The sequence below is a fragment of the Eretmochelys imbricata genome, chromosome 7 (assembly GCF_965152235.1).
Source record: "Eretmochelys imbricata isolate rEreImb1 chromosome 7, rEreImb1.hap1, whole genome shotgun sequence".
Lineage (NCBI taxonomy): Eukaryota > Metazoa > Chordata > Testudines > Cheloniidae > Eretmochelys > Eretmochelys imbricata.
In genome coordinates this window covers 109,130,472-109,152,090 of record NC_135578.1, presented here as the reverse complement: position 1 = coordinate 109,152,090, position 21,619 = coordinate 109,130,472, and the positions used below count along the sequence as shown (strand labels likewise).

Sequence of the window (21,619 nt, the reverse complement as noted above, 5' to 3'; positions counted from 1 at the left end):
GGAGCAGAGCTGATGGACTCCAAAGACACTCCCATCCAACCCTCAAAGGAAGATGGCTGTGGAGGTGAAGGTTTTTCATGGAGGATGCAGGAGAAGGGACAAGAGAAGGAGCACAATAACTTAAGTTCATGTTTGCCATAAATGAATCATCACATTTCCCAGTCAGAAAACCATACAAGAGGCAAGTTTCTCTCTCTTTCATTTGGGACAGAAAAGAGTAGATATGGAGGAAGGGAATAAGTTAAGCAGCTTGCCTTTTTCATATAAAAATACATCAGTAATGTTAATTAAAAAGTCAATACACAACAGAAGCTAATTCTATAAGTTTATTTTTCATTGAAGAGAAACACAGCAGCAAGTTCTGTGTTGGCTTCAATAAGACCAGATAGTTAATGATTAACATTGTTACTGCACCCCAAAATTGAAGTCAGTCAACACAGCCATTACTACAAAGCACTTGTTGAAAAGGAAAGCATTTACCCTGAAGACAAAGTTGGGGAAAAAAATCTGAATTCCTCCAAAACCACACATTTTAAATATGACAATATTTATAAATGCTTGAAAGGCATGAATTATCCAGTAATGGAAAAAGCAGTTATGCTATTGGCAAAACAAAATACTCAGCAGTATGTTGACCATAATGCTTGAGTTTTAAAAGTCTAATGATGTTTTGTTTCACACTGCAGCAATATTCCTTATTAGAAGGACTGCAAAATGGTTTCATATGCATTCAAGTAAAATCATAGAAAATATCCCAGTGTAGCTAATGTTCAGAATGTTTATTGTAATTTAAATTTAAACAACTTACTGAATTCAGATGATGCTAAAATACCTCACAAAAATCTCTTGCCCTCAAAAATACCTCAGTAGGGGAGGGGTTTTTTTATAGTTCATCTTGGCCAATTATGGAAATTAATCCAGCTCCATCTTTTCAATAATGTGACCATTGTACATGAGATTTTTCAACTGCATGTTCTGTGATAAATCATACCCCATTCCAAATTCAGAATTTTTTTAAAAGGTCAGTTTGTTTTAGTCTGAGATATAGGTGTTGCTCAAGATAGCTATAAAGTTCACATTTCTATTTTAGCAACAAGTGATCTGTGAAATATGCAACATTTGTAATTTCAGAAACCGGCATTCAATTTCCAACCTTCTGCTGCTAGTTTTGTGCATGATCAATCTATATATGAGTAAGTAATACAGGCTCATGCTTTCATGTTCTCAAAACATTTGTCAAAGAATACCAATTCTGAATGTTTATAAGCACAAATATAATAATCTGTGGATTTGATCAAATCAACTCTAACACACCTGTTAAACTGTGTTTAGATTTTGACTTAACGTCGTACAGTGGTCCATCCATCTTCATCTGTTTCATTTTTAGCGCGACGAAGAGATTCTCGTTCTTTTTCAGTTCTCCAGGACCCCTTCTCGCTCTCTGCATCTCTCTCCCTATCTTTTGAAATAGGAGGAGGAGCAGCAGCAGGAACAGGAGTAGGAGTAGGAGCTGGAGCTGGAGCAGCTCGCCGGGTAGTTTCATGTTCTTCCCCACGTTCTTCTTTTCTCTCATCACCACGCCGCCATGAACTTGCTAAAAATGTGCAAGATCATTAGAAACCACTTTTTTTGTATTACTACAGTCCCTTACAGGAGTTTAAATCAACAAGCCCAGCTCTGATAGTATAATTAAATGGTTCTCAAACTTTGCCATACTGGAACCACTGCTCCCATGTAGCAATACAGCAAAATGGTGGTGACACCCAGGGTCAGAGCCCATGGTTTAATTTTACAGTATTGTAATGAAAGCTTGTCAAGTGACCTATTTTTTCAGTCGCTCAGAACTAGCCTTAATCTGGCTAGAGCTCTGTTTAATGTACATAATAAACTCACTGTTTATGTAGCTAAAAAACAACAAAATAAAAAATTATTAGGCCATAAGTACCAAATCTTGAGACAACTTAAAATATCTGGCTAGAAAACAGTTGGGTTTCATAACAAAATGAATCCTAAAAACTGAAACCCCCCAAATTTTATGTAAATGGGGAGAAAGTTTTAGGTATGCCTGGTCTTAAAAAAAAAGAACGCAAATTCTATCCGCTTGTAGGCAAAGTTAAAAGTAGCAGAAGTTTCACTGGGTTAACACCACCTCATCCTGCACATAAGAGTGCTCTGGAATGCTAAACTGTATAGGAAACTATTTATTTCACAGTAAAGATAAGAAGTTGAAGAAAATAATCAGTTTTGCAATAACGCGGAAGCTAAATGGAAGACACTTTCAAATACCAAGCTTAACAGTATAAAAAAATCTCAGAGCTGAAAACCAGTTCCCCCTCCTTTCACTTGTCAGGAGGTCTTGCATTGCATTTTCTGCTCCATTTTATCAATGAGGACCAGATTCAGGGCAGCATCCCTATTCTGGATTGAAACAAAGGGGACATAAGCACATACACATACACTATGGCTGTAATGAGGACATGTACTCATGTGGTGAGTCAGTTGTGGATTCAAATCCCGCCTCTGAATCCACATCTCCAACTCTCTCTTTGGCTCAATTAATATTTAAGTATTTCTACAAAACGGAATTGCTTCACTAGGACAGATTAAGAGCAACTCATGCCACAACAGCTTGTAATCCAGTGGTTAGAATGCTCACATGGGTGAAGACATGACTTCAAGTCTCTGCTCCTGAATGGGGATTTAAACCTGGGTCTCCAGCATCCCAGGCAAATACCCTAACCACTGGGCTAAATAGTGTAAAGGGGGATGGACTGACAGACAGAGTGTGGCCCTAGCCAACACGATCGGGTCAAATTCGTGAATAGCTTCAGGTCAGCCAATGGTGCATGTTTTGGTGAATAAACTATTTGCCCCAAACATTTCACCCAGCACTCCAAGTGACAATCTTAATAGTCTCATTCTTTCATTTCTGATCTATATCTCAAATGCCAAGAATCTACTGGAATAATTTTTTTTTTTTTTTAAATAAGATTCAGGGCTAGATTCACATTTACACCAAGGCTCCTTTCCTTTCTACCACACTGACAGGGGGGACTGACAGTAAAAGGGACCTTAACTGGGTATATATGTATACCCATGGCCAGAGCGATGTAAAGGGGCCACAGTATAAATGATCCCCAGTGATAAATATTTAAACTGATAAGGGTAAACAAACATACTTTCTTCACGGTCTGTTCTGATCGAAGGTCCTCTTCTATCTCTATCATCACCACGCCGATCTCTCATGTCACGACCACCTCTGTCCCATTCATCTCGACGACTTGAATCTCTCCAGCTGGAAGCTTCCTCAGCTGGTCCTCTTCTCCAGGCAGCCTCATCCCTTTTGCCATTTAAAAATAAGACTAAGCCTTTATCTGGCTTCTGCTGCAGTGAACCCAGCAGTGTTAAAAAGGGCAAGTTATTTAAAACAGACGGGTTTCAGAGTAACAGCCGTGTTAGTCTGTATTCGCAAAAAGAAAAGGAGTACTTGTGGCACCTTAGCGACTAACCAATTTATTTGAGCATGAGCTTTCGTGAGCTACAGCTCACCTCATCAGATGCATACCGTGGAAACTGCAGCAGACTTTATATATACACAGAGAATATGAAACAATACCTCCTCCCACCCCACTGTCCTGCTGGTAATAGCTTATCTAAAGTAATCTTCAGGTTAGGCCATTTCCAGCACAAATCCAGGTTTTCTCACCCTCCACCCCCCCACACAAATTCACTCTCCTGCTGGTGATAGCCCATCCAAAGTGACAACTCTTTACACAATGTGCATGATAATGAAGTTAGGCCATTTCCTGCACAAATCCAGGTTCTCTCACTCCCTCACCCCCCTCCAAAAACCCACCCCCATACACACACAAACTCACTCTCCTGCTGGTAATAGCTCATCCAAACTGACCACTCTCCAAGTTTAAATCCAAGTTAAACCAGAACATCTGGGGGGGGAGGGGGGGGGGTAGGAAAAAACAAGAGGAAATAGGCTACCTTGCATAATGACTTAGCCACTCCCAGTCTCTATTTAAGCCTAAATTAATAGTATCCAATTTGCAAATGAATTCCAATTCAGCAGTTTCTCGCTGGAGTCTGGATTTGAAGTTTTTTTAAGATAGCGACCTTCATGTCTGTGATTGCGTGACCAGAGAGATTGAAGTGTTCTCCGACTGGTTTATGAATGTTATAATTCTTGACATCTGATTTGTGTCCATTTATTCTTTTACGTAGAGACTGTCCAGTTTGACCAATGTACATGGCAGAGGGGCATTGCTGGCACATGATGGCATAAATCACATTGGTGGATGTGCAGGTGAACGAGCCTCTGATAGTGTGGCTGATGTTATTAGGCCCTGTGATGGTGTCCCCTGAATAGATATGTGGGCACAATTGGCAACGGGCTTTGTTGCAAGGATAAGTTCCTGGGTTAGACGGTTTCAATGTGACGATGTACCAGGCACACAGGGCACCATTTATGAGAAAAATTTATTGGTGTGTTTAAAGTTAAGATCTTTCATTTTAGTGAAACCTAAGATCAATGCTCAATCTTGACTAAGAAAAGGAATGCAATAATATTTAAAAGTGAGCAGTAAAACATTTTGTGGCTGCTTCTGGGAACAATTAGGGTTTTCTTCACAATCTGAAAAATCATTATAATTTGTTTATTGCTTTAAAGATGTGCGGATGATACTAAACTGGGAGGTTGCGGATGATACTAAACTGGGAGGAGTGGTAGATACGCTGGAGGGGAGGGATAGGATACAGAAGGACCTAGACAAATTGGAGGATTGGGCCAAAAGAAATCTGATGAGGTTCAATAAGGATAAGTGCAGGGTCCTGCACTTAGGATGGAAGAATCCAATGCACCGCTACAGACTAGGGACCGAATGGCTAGGCAGCAGTTCTGCGGAAAAGGACCTAGGGGTGACAGTGGACAAGAAGCTGGATATGAGTCAGCAGTGTGCCCTTGTTGCCAAGAAGGCCAATGGCATTTTGGGATGTATAAGTAGGGGCATAGTGAGCAGATCGAGGGACGTGATCGTTCCCCTCTATTCGACATTGGTGAGGCCTCATCTGGAGTACTGTGTCCAGTTTTGGGCCCCACACTACAAGAAGGATGTGGATAAATTGGAGAGAGTCCAGGGAAGGGCAACAAAAATGATTAGGGGTCTAGAACACATGACTTATGAGGAGAGGCTGAGGGAGCTGGGATTGTTTAGCCTGCAGAAGAGAAGAATGAGGGGGGATTTGATAGCTGCTTTCAACTACCTGAAAGGGGGTTCCAAAGAGGATGGCTCTAGACTGTTCTCAATGGTAGCAGATGACAGAACGAGGAGTAATGGTCTCAAGTTGCAGTGGGGGAGGTTTAGATTGGATATTAGGAAAAACTTTTTCACTAAGAGGGTGGTGAAACACTGGAATGCGTTACCTAGGGAGGTGGTAGAATCTCCTTCCTTAGAGGTTTTTAAGGTCAGGCTTGACAAAGCCCTGGCTGGGATGATTTAACTGGGAATTGGTCCTGCTTCGAGCGGGGGGTTGGACTAGATGACCTTCAGGGGTCCCTTCCAACCCTGATATTCTATGATTCTATGTGACTAATTTCATGAAAGAGGAAAAAAGCTGATGGCTTTTACAAAACTCCTATCAATATTGTTACCAACAGAAAAATCAAACCTTGGACGTCTGAAGCGATCATCCCGATCAAGGTCACGTTCTTTGTCAATCTCACGATCCTTTTCGTTCTCATCACAATCTTTATCTCTATCCAACTCACGGTCTTCTGAAGGTCTGGAGTCTCGCGGGGGTCCCCAGCTGTCTTCACGAGCTTTCTCTCGTTCTCTCCATCCGCCTGTTAGTAATAAACGGAATCAAATTATTTTCTGACTAAACTCGGAGTAGTCAAGAGAGAGAGGTTTACCTGCCTTTACAGTAACTGTGATTCTGCTTCAAGTTTTTGTCCATTTGGCTCCCACCTCGAGTGGGATCCACAAAGACTCGAAGAACCACCTATGTTTAATGTAAGTCAGGTGCCTCATTCACGTGAAGAAACCCATACTCCCCATAGTAGTTCAGCAAAGGGCTGAACAAATCTGTATTTTTTAGGGCATGTCTTCACTGGCAGCACTTTGACGTGGCTGTGAAAAAAACACCTCTGGGAGGGGAGTAGCTCCCAGCGCTGGTGCACTGTCTGTACTGGCATGTCACCTCGCTGAAGCTTGCAGCGCTCGGGGGGTGTTTTTTCACACCCCTGAGCGAGAAAGTTGCAGCGCTGTAAAGTGCCAGTGTAGACAAGCCCTTAGTCAGTTCAAACAGTTTATGGAATGCCAAACATCTCAGAGGGCTCATTGAGACAAATGTCAAACTAAACACTAAATAACAGGGCATTAGTATAACCTCGAACAGCCAAGGCTTCCTCAGCCCTGTCTACAAGGAAAAAAGATTTTAAACACGCTGAACTTCAGAAATCATCATTAATTTGGGGATCATGGCTCCTACTTTTAAAATTTGAATTACTATTTCAAATAAGATCAATTTGCCCAATGCCTCTGGCGATACCACTCAGTGATCTATGATTCTCAGTTGCATGTATTAGTAATACTCCTCTATTACACATTGTTCATCCTGTCTTTCTTCTGGAGGGAGAAAGGAAAAGCTTTTGGAGGGTGGCACTGGGGTTTATTCACTTATGATCATGTTGGAATTGGATTTCAGAATATTACATTACTTGTTTAAATGTTTCCATTTAACATCGGTGCTTTTTCTTAATTACAACTTTAAAAAAGTGACCAGAAGATAATAAAAGTATTGGCAAGACAGTCAACAGTTCAGACCTCACTAAGCATTACAGGAAATCAGAAAACAACTGTTATAGCCATTATCAGCTAAGACTTCAAATAACTGACTGGAAATATTTTTTGCACGCTATAAATAAAAAGATGCACAAAACCACAGAGGTACTACAATCCAACTTCTCAGCAGATTAATTCCAAATTCTCTTTAAAAGAGGCTGATCTCTGCGACAGTTTAAAAAGGAAAGGGAGCCAAAGCTGCATTAGTCCAGTAAAAAGCTGATTCTGCCCCATGAGGCCATTAAGTTTTTAGTTCACAAGACAAGTGAATTCCCAGCATTAATATTTGACCTTTAAATATCTGCTACAGAAGCAATAAACATTTATTTTTTAAAAAAAAATCAATAAAATGAAAATGATAATTTAAAATGAGAGGAGCATACAAATTAGCCAGATTGATCCAGCCATTTGCAACAGAAAATTAATAGACTCATACTAATTCCTCGTTTGAATTAGAGCATACCTTTCAGAAACACACCTAATCTTGATTTAAAGATAACACACACAACTGGATCCAGTTATTTCTGCTCTCTCAAGTATCTGATACTTAATAAACATCTTACTAAACTCAGCAAATTTCATTTTTGGAAGAGGGATAGAATTATGAAAAAATCCATATAGTTTAATTACAAAATTATGTTACCTGGTTTACCAAATGGTCTCCAAGGACCAGGTCTTGAATCATCACCACGCCTGGGCCCTCTGTCATCATCCCCACCACGCCATGGACCCCTGTCATCATCACGTCTTGAGAGTCGATCCTCATCTGCACTACGCCAGGGGCCTCTGTCCTCATCTCGCCTGGAAATTCTGTCGTCATCCAGGCCCCGCCTAGGTCCCCTGTCGTCATCTGCAGTGCGCCAACTCCCCCTGTCGTCATCCAGGCCCCGCCTGGGTCCCCTGTCGTCATCCAGGCCCCGCCTGGGTCCCCTGTTGTCATCTGCAGTGCGCCAACTCCCCCTGTCCTCATCCAGCCCGCGCCTGGGCCCCCTGTCCTCATCCAGCCCGCGCCTGGGCCCCCTGTCCTCATCCAGCCCGCGCCTGGGCCCCCTGTCCTCATCCAGCCCGCGCCTGGGCCCCCTGTCCTCATCCACAGTGCGCCAACTCCCCCTGTCCTCATCCAGCCCGCGCCTGGGCCCCCTGTCCTCATCCAGCCCGCGCCTGGGCCCCCTGTCCTCATCCAGCCCGCGCCTGGGCCCCCTGTCCGCATCTGCAGTGCGCCAACTCCCTCTGTCCTGATCCACACCCTGCGCGGGTTCCCCATTCTCCTCCTGCCTGGGTTCCCCGTCCTCGTCCACACCCCGTCTGGGTTCCCCGTTCACGCCCCGCTTGGGTTCCCTGTCCTCGTCCCGCCTAGGTTCCCCGTCCTTGTCCACATCTCGCTTGGGGGCTCTGTCTTCATTTGCTTCCCGGGAAGAAGGCTCTTTCTCTTCAGCACCACCACGTCTAAGTAGATCATCTCCTCTTCGGAAAGGTCTTTCATCATCACGCCCTTCTCCACGGCGCCATTCCCTATTAAACCACATGACAAGAGTGAAAAGTGAAGAAAGGTTTATGTATTAGAGCAGTGGGTCCATCTGTGGCCCTTGAAGATGCATGTTACGAAGAAAGCATGCAATTGATTGCAAGTTGAAAATACGTTCCCCAACCAGTCCCCTTGCTATTTCTAACTGGAAGTGTCTGAATCAGCCTCATCATTGTTAGAAGGAGGTAGGAGGTATCACCTCCCCTGTTGCCCCAGGAAATGCTCTGAGTAGCTTCCAGGCTTCAGCTGCTCCCCTGCTGAACTGCAAAGGGAATAAGTCTGGCTGCTTCACTGCCTCTTCCCTGCTGATTTGTGGGAATCCAAGAAGAGCAGGAAAAGAATCTGAGGGGCTCTGCCAGAGTCTAAGGCAAAGATCCCAAATCTGTGGGGCACACCCCCCTAGGGGAGTGCCAAAGAATGTTGGGGGGGGGGGGGACGGGCGGCTCCCTTACCCCATGCCGCATTGCCCGCCCCCCCCCCCACCCAATCCCAGAGCCGCGGCCCCGCTCCAGGCCCCGGCTCTGGGGTGGGGGCACGAGGTAAAAAGTTTGGGGACCACTAGTTTAAGGGAATGACTGTTAAAGGATGGCTCCCATCTCTTGCTCCCTGCCTCACAGTGCAGTCCAGAAGTTGGTAACCAACAATCAGGTACAGGTCCATCACAGCAGCCTTTGGATGCTTTAACTGTCAACAGTCCTGTAGGAATCATAATCCAACTTGGAATGGTCAGAGGACAATGCGCTCCTGCCTCTCATCCTCCTCACCCTCTGCGCTAGGTGGCTGCAAGTAGGGAGGTACAGGATATTGACAGACTGACTATGCCCTCTGGGGACTCCCCCATTCTGAAGTGAGGCAAAGGGAGTTCAGCAATGGCAGAATCTGCCCCATAATACTGATTGTGGCTCCCTGATCTTCTGAAATATGTTTGGTCCACAAAAGCTGAAAAGATTGGATACCGCCTGGATATGAGTGTGAGCTTTCTACCTCATCATTACTCAAGACATATTGTTTATTTTAATGCTTCACCAAGTGCTCTATATACATTTGGCCTGTGTACTACATCTCTTCATTCACAACAGCACTGACTACAGAAAGGATGGCATCCATTTTACATATTTACACAAGTCACAAGCCATGGTTCTGTCAACAGGTGAAGGTTTCCTCCCCATTTTAGGAAATTAATTACCATAAAACATCTTCACTATTTGTGGGGAATGTGGGACAGTTTATTATGAAGATGGAGGGTGGTGTCTCCTTTTTTAGGAATTACGAGTCAAGGTGTTAACCTGGATTTGAATTTCTCATGAATTTGAAAAGAAATGAAACAGTAGAAATGTACATTATTGGACCACTTAGAGGTAAACTACAAAGATTTGGTTAAAAAAATTAATGTAGGATTCCAACAAGAAGGGAAGAGTATGTAGCTGTTAATTTGACACAACCCGTACCTCAACAATCTTGAGAAATCTGAGCTACATCTTCCTGTTTCTTCTTCCAGAATGAGGGAGAGTATAATTACCTTTAATTCACAATGAGACAGCAATTCTATTCTAGACTCCTATGTGCACTCGAATTGGAGAATTCTCTTTCAAGCTAAAGTTTTTCCTACTCAGTCTCTGGTGAAAGTCTCCGATTCTATGAAAGGTGACTGTTTAGGAACACTATCAAAATTAGCTGTATTGGTGCTCTAAGAAGTGTTTAAATTGACAGAAGTTGTGACATCTATAACCAAAGCAAAATAAAGTCTACAACTCAGATTCCTCAAGATCTTAAGAAGGTAATTGTAAAATACTGTGCCAGTTACTTCTGCTAATCTTTGTACCTTCATGATTGTGAAATAATTTTTCAGATGGAAAGAAGAGTCAGGTGATAGGTACCAATTAGGGGAAACTGGGAGCTCATTCAACTCTGAATGTGGCTCTCTACTAAAATTCCCTTTGAAATTAAATATGTTTATTGAAGTTAGAAAATGAATTGTAATCTCAGTCAAACATACTACCATAGAGGGAATGACATGCACACTTGTGTGAGACTAATATGCAGAATGTTCTATAGGGGGATAACTTTTTGCAACAAAAACGAATGATCAGAAAAAATTATTATTCAGTTCATTACAGAATGGCAGTAGCCACTCCACACTCAAGACTGCAACCCAATTTCCATGATAAGGTTTGTGCGGCTTAAAGTATGATTGGTTTCAGAGTAACAGCCGTGTTAGTCTGTATTCGCAAAAAGAAAAGGAGTATTTGTGGCACCTTAGAGACTAACCAATTTATTTGAGCATGAGCTTTCGTGAGCTACAGCTCACTTCATCGGATGCATACTGTGGAAACTGCAGAAGACATTATATACACAGAGACCATGAAACAATACCTCCTCCCACCCCACTCTCCTGCTGGTAATAGCTTATCTAAAGTGATCATCAAGTTGGGCCATTTCCCAAGTATGATTGATGCCTTTGCAATTCAGGTAGAATTTTTCTACCAAGTTCATGCTAATCAAAAGGGGGGAGATCTGGTATTAGGATCTCTTAACTCTTCCCCAATCCTGGTGGATGATAATAGTTTGAGAATTCTTATGCTCACTCATAACTCAAAAAGTACATAAGATACACACATGAAATAGACGTCAGGTCTTTTTTCCCATTATCAGAAGCACCTGAAACAAACTATTTGGGGCTCCTCTGGGGAGCAATATGAGTCATGCAAAAGCAATGGATCATCACTGATGTTTTTTAAGAACAAGTTAGACAAACATCTATCAAGGACGGTCTAGATATACTTATTCCTGCTTTGGCACAGGGGGAATACACTAGAGGACTTATTGAGGTCCTGTCCAGACCTACATTTCTATGGTATTATTTCAGCTATCACCCCCTCTGATGAATTCCAGGGTCTTCCGCTGGTCCCCCTCAGGAATTAGATGTGCTTGTTGTGAACAATCTCTACGGATTTTTCCCTAAAATGGGTGATGTGGAAACAGACACTCCTGTTGAGGATGCATTCTAGTGCAACTGCCATCCTTCTAAGGCCAATCTACGTTTCTGATGGACAGGTAATATTTTATATAATGTTTTTAGGGGTGATAAGTTCCTCACTCTGACACACACTGCACAGCCTCTATTCAGGAATAAACTTATTTTCCTTGGCTGTTTTGGCACATTGCAGATATTATCTGGAAGATTACCAATTTTGTTGCCCGGATTCTAAGAGATTTATGCTTTCTTTTGTTTCTTATGTTCACCATCTTCCTTGTACTGGTGAAGGTTGCCTCTCCATTGACTAGACCACAGGTTCTCAACCTGGGATTTGCAAACACATCCGGCATGTGTTAGGACTACCCTCTCTTTCTTTATGGCTAGGGAGGGGAATCTGCAATTTTTTTCCTGTTGTAACACAGGGTCAGGGTCCAGAAAAAGTTGAGGACAACTGGAACAAACTGACAGCTAAGATGACCACCCTGAAGTCCTGGGTAATCAGTGGGAGGCCTGCCTGCACTCTACAAGTAGTTCCACGATTACGGACTCTCATATGGCTCTCGGCATTTGAGTGATTAACAACATGGTGTCAAGTGAAAAGTCTACGTTTGCAAGACAGTCTCTGAATTTCTTTACCTTTACTAGTGTCCATGGGATGATTCCATCATGACACCATTTGTGCAAGGAGCTGTAGGCATAAACTAAATGTGTGTTCCTGCTGCTGCTATGTGTTCTGCCCTCTATATCACTGCCTCTGCCACTTAATTCACAAATAGATTTCTGAACATTTTATTCAGTTACAGTCAAATCTACATTACCACACTAGAGTCCAATATAAATTAACACACTCCTTGTACACCCAGACTACCACTAAAACCAATGAGACTTTTGGGTGTACAAAGAATACAGGACCCCTACCCTTCATTTCAAGCTATGTCAGAAAGTATTATGGCTAGATTTGATTTTAGTTACTCTCTTGGGACAAATTAAAAGAACTGATCAAGAGAACGTTCACTACCCTTGCATATTGGCCTGTACTGATTTTGATTCCTCTCTCAACATTTTAACTGCATGGAAGAGAAAGAGAAAAAGTTCTAACAGATGCATAGAGCTCCCGAAGACCTATATTTCTCCTTCTATGCAGTTAGTCATTCTCAAAATCCTAAAATATTCAGACCCAGGATAAGCATTTTAGCCAGGGGTTCTCAAACTGGGTGGTCGGGACCCCTCAGGGGGTCGCAAGGTTATTACATGGGGGGTCGTGAGCTGTCAGTCTCCGCCCCAAACCCCGCTTTGCCTCCAGCACTTACAATGGTGTTAAAATATAAAAAGTGTTTTTAATTTATAAGGGGGTGGAGGTCGCTTCCTATGTGAAAGGAGTCACCAGTACAAAAGTTTGAGCAACTACTGATTTTAGCAAAAGAACAGCCTCCAAATACTGAGTCCTTAAACTCTCCCTTTTCAGTTTGTTTCCCTTCTCAATTCATGACATTTCTTTAGATGTTAGTTTCAGCTTGCAGCATACACTTTCAGCTTCTGTAAATTATCCTCGAGTTTGAATCAAGGCTTTGGGAATTTTTGTTACATAGTTCTTTGGTATCTCTCTCAATTCCTTAATGGAAAATTCCTAATATGATAGGTCATCACAAAGCCTATAACTAGTCACTCTCTTTCCCTCATTTTGAACTCTGCACCAAATCATTTAAGTAGGGATTATGGTTGATTAGGCTGCAGATTTAGCAAAGGAAAAACCATGTAAGCAGCTGCTGGTTTATTAGATGTTTGGTGGCATCAGCTGGATTTAGTGTAAAGGTTTAAATAAACCAGGAAGTTTAATTGTATTCAATGTTCTAGATAAAAGGATGCGTAGATAAAAGTATGATAGAGTCTGGATGGGTGTTTATCTTACCACAAGTCCCCTCTTCCCCATTTGCATTTTTAAATAGCTATACTCCTTCTGTCTTACTTTGGAATACTTACAAAGGAGTTTAAAAAAATCCTTGAGGATAACTTTCAAAGATACAAATGCTGGACATAATAGAGGCAAAGGCTACTCAGACTGACAACAGGAAGAGTGCCCACAAATTGTGGATCCTACAGCCAAGATGCTTGATTTCCCTCTACTTACCTCTCTGGTGGTGCTCGTCTCCATTCTGATTCTGGCTCAGCGGTTCGTCTCCAGGTGCTGTCAGAATCTCTATCACCCCAACGAGATTCCTATATTCACCACAGGTAAACAACAGCATCAGCTTTGGGAGCACAAAAATACAGAACTTCTAATGTTTGCAATTCATTCACTTAACACCATGCTCTGGCACCAATTAATCTGATGTTCTCTACAATGTAACACTTGAATAACTGTAAATTGGCTGAGCTAAGAAACAGACCTATCAGATAATACAAGTAATATTTCTTTAAAGTTTAAATTCTATATTAATAAAACAAAAAGTTGACTAGAGTTAATTAAGTACATGAGCAATGTTGTAGTGTGACTTTAAGCAGCAGCTAGGTTTTATAGCTAAGAAATATATTAGGACTCAATCTACAAAGACGTTAAAGGAATGTACTATCATAAACAGCAGCAGACATCCGATCACTTCAATCCAACTTCTTAAAAAGTGTTCTTCATTTATTACATGATATGATCCACTATAACCAAGTAAAACCTTATACAATAATGACAAGTTTCAGAGTAGCAGCCGTGTTAGTCTGTATCCACAAAAAGAAAAGGAGGACTTGTGGCACCTTAGAGACTAACAAATTTGAGCAAAAGCTTTCGTGAGCTACAGCTTGAATAAAGACTGGGAGTGGATGGGTCATTACACAAAGTAAAAACTATTTCCTCATGTTTATTCCCCCCACCCCCGTTCCTCAGACATTCTTGTCAGCTGCTGGAAATGTCCCACCTTGATTATCACTACAAAAGGTCCCCCCCCCGGTCCCCACGCTGGTAATAGCTCACCTTACCTGATCACTCTTGTTACAGTGTGTATGGTAACACCCATTGTTTCATGTTCTCTGTGTATATAAATCTCCCCACTGTATTTTCCACTGCATGCATCCGATGAAGTGAGCTGTAGCTCACGAAAGCTTACCCTCAAATACATTTGTTAGTCTCTAAGGTGCCACAAGTCCTCCTTTTCTTTTTGCTTATACAATAAGTGTTTTCAGGTACTCTGGATACAGAGTACCTTTACACATTTGTGTGTCTGTGAAGTCTATCTAGATGTCTACATATCAAGCACAAGCTCAAGATGGATAAAACAGAGCTCCTAATCTTCCCACCTCACCTCCTTTTTCAGTTACTGTGATCACCACCACCATCCTGCCTGTCACTCAGACCTGTAACGTGTGTCATCTTTGACTTGGATCTCTCTCCAGCTTCCTAGATTCAGGCTACGTCTAAATCTTGCAAAGTCTTTCTTATCCATCCACACAGCTAAAACTCTCATCCAACCTCATCTCATATCTCAAATACAACTTCCTTTTCTCTGGCCTTGACAAATGCAGTTGTGCCCCATTCATATCACAGATGCAAAGATCATTCTCCTAGCCCTAGTGCATTATTTCAGTCCTATTTTCTATTATATTTTCAAAATGATAACATCTGATTTTTTAAAGATATTTTTTAGTCTTTCACTCTTCTAATCTGATATAGCGAGTAGGTTTATTTTTATGTTTAGACTGGAGTTTCCCTTTAATGGCTATTCTGATTCACAACTTTAGCAAAAGCCATTACAATTTTGTTCCTCATTGGTCCCTCCCAATTCATCTGCGCTTACCACAATTAAATCTATTCTCTATCCTTTTAAATATATTGGTTCAATTTGATGACAACGAATTTTCTGTGGCCAATGAATAAATCATCAGTAGCTGACACCCAAATATTAACTTCTGAACTAGATAAACAACTAAGCACATAGAATTTAATGAAACTTTTCCTTATGGTTTGTACACCTCTACATGGCTTTCATTAGCACACCTAAACTGCATTTTCAAACTCCTGACAAAATATAGAGAGGAAGAAAAACCAGCCCATTACAAAAACAAACAAATCAGAATACCCTTCTTGAAAGTGGGTCATCAAGACCCCTCCTCTCCTCTTCTCTGCGTCGCTCCCTCTCTTCAATTTCCAGCTCTCTTTGACGTTTTTTCCTCTCTACTTCTTCTAATTTTCTGACACGCTCCTGATATTCCCGCTGTTCCTGCTCACGTTTTTCACGCTCAATACGTTCCTTCTCTTCAAGCTCTGCAACAAGAATTTAGTTTATTTTTTTCAAAAGAATACAAACTACCAATATAGCAAATCCTCTCTGAGAGCAGTTTATAACCGGAGGAAAAAAGAGAAAGGGTACACAGTAGTCCTCCTCACACCCACAAACATCTAAGTAACCACTGTAGTATTTGTGAACAGCGGCATTCTTCTTTTGAAAGTAATTAACGTCTAAGTGACAGAAAAAACAAAAAATAATTGATCAACTTGATATCTGGCACAACAGCTGTTGGATATTTAATAAAGAAACCATGCAGATACCTATATATCTCTGCACAGATCCAATTTATTAACACTAAAGGTGTGAAATACTAGTTAACACCATAACAACCTGGATGTACTTCAAGTATGGGCAAGAAGCTCTTCAAGTATGCGTCAAAAAAAGCAACTAATTATTTCATAAACCAGATACAAAAATCCTGAATGAAGATAAGATTTTAAGATGTTTTATAAAGGATACAGACCTGACACTTCAGGGCTTCAGCCATCCACTAACAGGGGGTTGGGAAAATATTTGCCTTATGGAAAGTTATTTCATATTTGTCCAATCTAAGGATTTCCAAGTACCATCTTCTGAAGTCTCAGGTACTGGCCACCACAGACAGGACTACAGAGAAAACTGCAATGATCCGATATGGTAATTCTCGTGTTCTCAGCATGGCAACAATGTTCCCTCTGTTTTTAATCCTCATGTACAAAAAGAAAGACCACGAGAACTCTAATCTGAAACCTTTGAGTAGAGACTCTCCAACTCCTACTCTTACTCTATCCTCTACCTCAATCATTATTGCCTCTTCATTTTCTCTCTTCAGCCCACACACCTTTGCCCCAAGTGTGTTGTGTGTACACAGAGAGAGACTGCCAGCAGGCTGGGTGGTTGCACAAGCATGAATCTCACAAGATGGACTGTCTGGTTGCAATGAATATAGAACTTTCCTCCGAATGGAAAGGAACAGAAAAACTTCCTACTATCTGATGGAACACAGTGACCTATACTTGCCTCAAGGATTTTGGGATGGTTCAAGAAGCAATGAAATACAATATCAATCTGTTTACTCAGTGCATGTCCCTTAATTTTTACCTTTAAGCATTTTTTCTTCTTGCAATCTCTGCTCTTCCTCCTCCTTTTCTCTGTAATAAGAAATACGCCTCTCCTCTTTGCGTTGTCTCTTGCGTTCCTCCAAACGATTATGTCTTTCTTCTGCTAACCTTTCTTCGAACTGTTTGAGTTTTTCCTGAAAAATAGCAAGAGTACAAGTAAAACCTTCAGAACTCAATCCAACAACTGGAGAGTTCTTTAGGTCACTGAACAAAGATGCGAAGAACCACAAAACAGTAATGTCAACAAATTTTCCAGTAGTCATCTTCCCATCCACTGGCCATTTTACGGGGTGATGGTTAAACTTTCCTCCTGCCAACCCCCTTCTGGGAAGTTAAGAATAAAGGGATGCAATGTCTACCTCTGAGAAATGGAATCAGCATCCACAATGCTAGTGCTTTGTTTCCTCAGAAACCCCAGTAAGATAAACGGATGCCCAATCTCTCAGAAATCACATGTAGTGCCACAAAAAGAGTTGGACATAGCTACCAGAAAGCTGTTAAAACAGGGATGGGCAAACTTTTTTGGGCCAAGGGCCACATCTGGGTGGGGAAATTGTATGCAGGGCCGGGGCAGGGGGTTGGAGTGCGGTAGGAAGTACAGGGTGAGGGAGGGGGTGCAGTGTGCAGAAACGGACTCGGAGCAAGGGATTGGGGAAGAGGAGAGGTGCAGAAGGGATGCAGACTGTCGGAGGGAGCTCACGGCGGGGGTTGAGGTGCACGGGAGTGCAGCAGGGGGCTCAGGGCAGGGAGTTGGGGTGCAGGAGGGGTGCGAGGTGCAGACAGAGAGTTGGGGGGCTGGGGTGCAGGAGGGGTTCAGGCTCCGGCCCAGCAACGCTTACCTAAAGTGGCTCCAGGGTGGCAGCAGCACGCACTGGGGCTAGGGCAGGCCAGAACCACATCCCTGTGCGGCTCCTGGGCCACTCCAAGGGCTTCATACGCTGCCCTTGCCACGCCTCCAGGTACCCCCCCCCCCAGGCACGTGGTGCTGGCCACTTCTGAGAGTGGCACGGAGCCTGCGGCACTACGGGGGACAATCCTGTGGGCCGCATCCGGCCCGCGGGCCATAGTTTGCCCACCCCTGTGCTAAAACCTCTTCCCTCTTTAATAGTTATAACAACAAGATAATTTAAATTCCTACTTTTGCGGAATATTGAGTTTAACAGTTTCTCATATCCCTAAAAATCTCAGGAAAAAACTTTGTAGTGGTAATCCCTAAAGACGATACATTTTTGACATAATTTTCCCTTCTAAATTCCATAATATTTATGGGAGGAAAACTGCTACATCTCTAATACACCACAGAGAAATTCAGTGAAGTTTTCAAAGTGCTAGAACAGGAAACTCAGTCACACAATTTCTATTGTATCTCTTCTCCCCTTTCATTTATCTAATTTAGGTATTACCTGTTCAGGTCACGAACCTAGTCTCACATCTAAAATACCAGAGATACCTCTGTAACATGAGTGATCTGCTGAATCAACTAACAAGACAGAACTGAACCACAAGAATTTTGTTAATTTAAGTCTGTTCTTTAGATTAGAAACATTTTCAAGATTACTCTAACCGGATGAGCAACTCCAAATTGTGGTCCAGAAAAGCTGACTGGTCACGTGCTGCTGGCTTGCCCTCATTTCCAGTCGCTAATCTACATTAAAAGGCAGCTAAAATACATCTAATGTTTTAATAATACTTTTCCATGTAAGCAACTGTGGTAGATGCCACAGCAATTTTAAAATGACAGTGCCTGGGAAGCGACAGGGTCTGCCAGATCATCTTGTGGACATCTCCACCCCATGCACACTTCATTAATGTAACTCTCAATGAAAGAACGATGGCTCTTTCGAATTACAAAATTGTTTTGTGGCTCAATGTCACATTGTGGCCATCACCATTTGTCTTTCAAAGGGTCAACTATATAAATTTGAATTCTTCTAGATTGTCAGAAAGGTTTATTCCCCTAGAGTTTCAGAAAGATAGCAGGGCAACATCTTTGTAATTTAAACAGACATTATCTTGTCTAGCTCCATTTGTTAATTCATTTGTATTTTTCAAGTGGAACACTGACCTCACAAATTAAGTCCTGTACTTTACAGAAATGCTTTTCCAACAAGAACACATGATGTTTACCTGATAAACTGATTGTCGTGCTGCCATGAGCCTAGATACAAATAAGTCTTTATCATCCAACATCCTTGACATCCTGTTCTTATGCTCCAACGCTTTTTCGCGTTCCAGCTGCATTGTGGTGATCTACAAATATGCAAAAGTAAAAATATTAAAAATTTTAGACATTACGTATTTGTCTTTATAACACACAACAAATCCCCTGGGGTTGTTTAACCCTCAGAACCCACAACCAGAGGCAGCTTATCAGACAGCTGCCTCTTTCTTTATCTGGAATGATAAAAGACACTGCTATCCATGAGTGTGAAGAAAATAATGAGGAACTGAAAGAATCCCCTATGAACTAAATCACATCTCCCCTTCTTGGACTGAGCTGGACAAGGGAAAGCATACATATGGCACAGACCTAGTTTCTATATCGAGCAACAAATGATGCTGCTATATGAAATTAAAATATCCTTACCCTTTCTTCTTCTTGCTGTTCCCACAGGTCCATGTCTCGGATTCTTTGTTCCTCATAAGCAGTCTTTATCAGAGGAATTTCTTCCAAGCGCTTTGCTCTTTCAAAATAGTCAATCTAAATATAGAAAACCAAACATATTATACCTATACTGTATAAAATAAAGACCAAATCTGGTATGCTAAAAAAGTATTTCTATTTCACCCAATATATTTGCTACCTCAGCATTCCCAGCATATTCATCCTTGAAACATGCAAAGTTGCACCAGTTTAATCCAAGGTGTGATTTTAAACCAATTTAGTTAAATTGGTGCAGATTTGTGTGTAGAGACTCAAATCAATTAAAACCTGGCTTATATGAATTCAGCTTGCTACTGTATCTCTACGGCAGCAAGGTAAACTGACATTGTTTTAGAATCAATATAAAAGTACATCCACACAGGGGTTCACAATAGTTTAACTAAACCTGTGTAAATTTCTACAGAGCCAAGCCCATACTCTTATTGCTTTATATACCTTCTTTTCCTGATTCTTCAGACGTTCTTGGAGTTCCTTCTTTTCTTTCTCCAGCTGTTCAACCTGTTTAGCCATGATGAAGTCAGGGTCCAATTCTTCAAGATCCTACAATCAGATATTAAAGTTAATAAACAGCACAGAAAGCAAATAGTTGTTTCCTGGCATGAACGCAGTTTCCTCTGTTTACTTTAACTTTTTTGCAATTTCTGATTTAAACTTTCAAACTAGTTGACTTTCTGAACATTTTTAGGCTCCTGTTAATGTCTGTTGTGTAACCTGCATTCTACTCTGAAGACATCTCATGGATTTTTATCTGAATTCTAACTAAGATATAGTCCAGTTGTCACCGGTACAATTTGGATGTCTATTTCATGTTTTATTCCTAGGTAGGTATCTAGATCAGTGGTCTCCAAATTTTTTGGATCGCGCACCCCAGGGAAGCAAAAAAAAAAAAAAAAAGAAAAAAAAAGAGCTGCCACCAGCGTGCCCCTGAAGACGGAGCGGGGAGAGCCGAGCTGCTGCCTGCGTGCCGCCGAAGAATCAAAGGTCCAGCCGTGCTGGCAGTGCTCCTTCAGCGGCACTCCTCCTGCTGCGCACCCCCAGGGATGGTCTGGTGCACGCACCCCACTTTGGAGACCACTGATTGAGATGATAGAAATCTTCAGCCCCCTCTCAAATGGCTGGACTTCTTTCCTACATGTAAATAGCTCCTATCCCAATGATGGAACAAATCAAATATTTAAATTGCCCAAATTGGTAGTCTCATCGTTTTAGGAATGTCTTACTGACATAAAAACAAAACAAGTGGAGAATATGAAATTTAGGCAGCTGAGTAACAGTACAGGAATATAGAATAAATTCAATATTCCAGTAATAAGTTGCTTACCTCAATATCAATATCTTTGAATGCCTTGGCTCCCAGTTCAGTCTTCTTAATCTGCTCCAAACGTTCACGAACAGTTTTTTTTTTGATTTGCTCATGTTCTTGCAGAATACGCTCCTTCTCTCTCTCTTTTGCCTCCTGGCGCAGTCTCTCTTCTTCAGCTTTACGAACTTTTTGAAGTTCAGCTTCACGCTGTTCCAACTCTTCTTTCTCACGCTGAATGTTTAGACTTTCAAGACGCTCCTTTCTCTCCTCTATTGTTTGACGACGAGCAAGGATACGCTGATGCTCTTTCCTTGAATTTTTTAAGTAAGCAGTGACAGCCAACTGATGTTGTTCTTCCTTCTCTTGCTGAATGCAAATAAAGAACAGGACAGCAAATTGATTAGCATCCCTTTAAAATTTCCAAGTCATGGGAAAGTGAAACATTATAAAACAGACAACTCAAAGTCATCTTATTTCCTATATTTGGGAACTGCATGAAAAACTTTACTGAAACTGAAAGCATGGTTCCCAATCGTATAAACATATACGAGTAGTAGTCTCAAAGTGATTACTCACATGCACAAAAGCTAAACATGTTAAGCATTCCATAGTATCACATCAACACTTTACGAAGCGTGTCCTAGGTGTGAAATTTTTGAACTTCCTTAAAACTATTTTACATACGCTTGTAACAACAGTTATGATTCTACAACTGAGAGATGAAAAAAGAACACTCTTTTCAGTTTGTTTTTATGTACTAAATAGCACTTTATGTATAGCCAGTTTCACCTGTAAAATCATTTAATCGTTTTTCCATATTTCTATGGATCTTTTTATACAGCAACAGGGGAGAGAAAGTTATAAGATCACAAAAATTGGCAGTTTCCACAGTATGCATCCGATGAAGTGAGCTGTAGCTCACGA

General features: G+C 41.6%; 1 protein-coding gene across 1 annotated transcript in view; it reads right to left on the bottom strand.

Annotated features, from left to right (window-relative positions):
* Positions 1-312: 312 nt before the first annotated feature.
* EIF3A (eukaryotic translation initiation factor 3 subunit A) overlaps positions 313-21,619 on the bottom strand; it is a 49,538-nt gene continuing 28,231 nt past the window's right edge. Inside the window, exons 12-22 of the mRNA XM_077823043.1 lie at positions 20,714-21,061; positions 19,828-19,932; positions 19,315-19,428; positions 18,855-18,977; positions 16,708-16,861; positions 15,418-15,602; positions 13,482-13,570; positions 7,495-8,363; positions 5,677-5,851; positions 3,180-3,340; positions 313-1,594 (exon numbers count right to left, since the gene is read on the bottom strand). Of these exons, the coding sequence (XP_077679169.1) occupies positions 1,341-1,594; positions 3,180-3,340; positions 5,677-5,851; positions 7,495-8,363; positions 13,482-13,570; positions 15,418-15,602; positions 16,708-16,861; positions 18,855-18,977; positions 19,315-19,428; positions 19,828-19,932; positions 20,714-21,061 (2,577 nt within the window). The 3' untranslated portion in view covers positions 313-1,340. The remainder of the gene's footprint in view (positions 1,595-3,179; positions 3,341-5,676; positions 5,852-7,494; positions 8,364-13,481; positions 13,571-15,417; positions 15,603-16,707; positions 16,862-18,854; positions 18,978-19,314; positions 19,429-19,827; positions 19,933-20,713; positions 21,062-21,619) is intronic.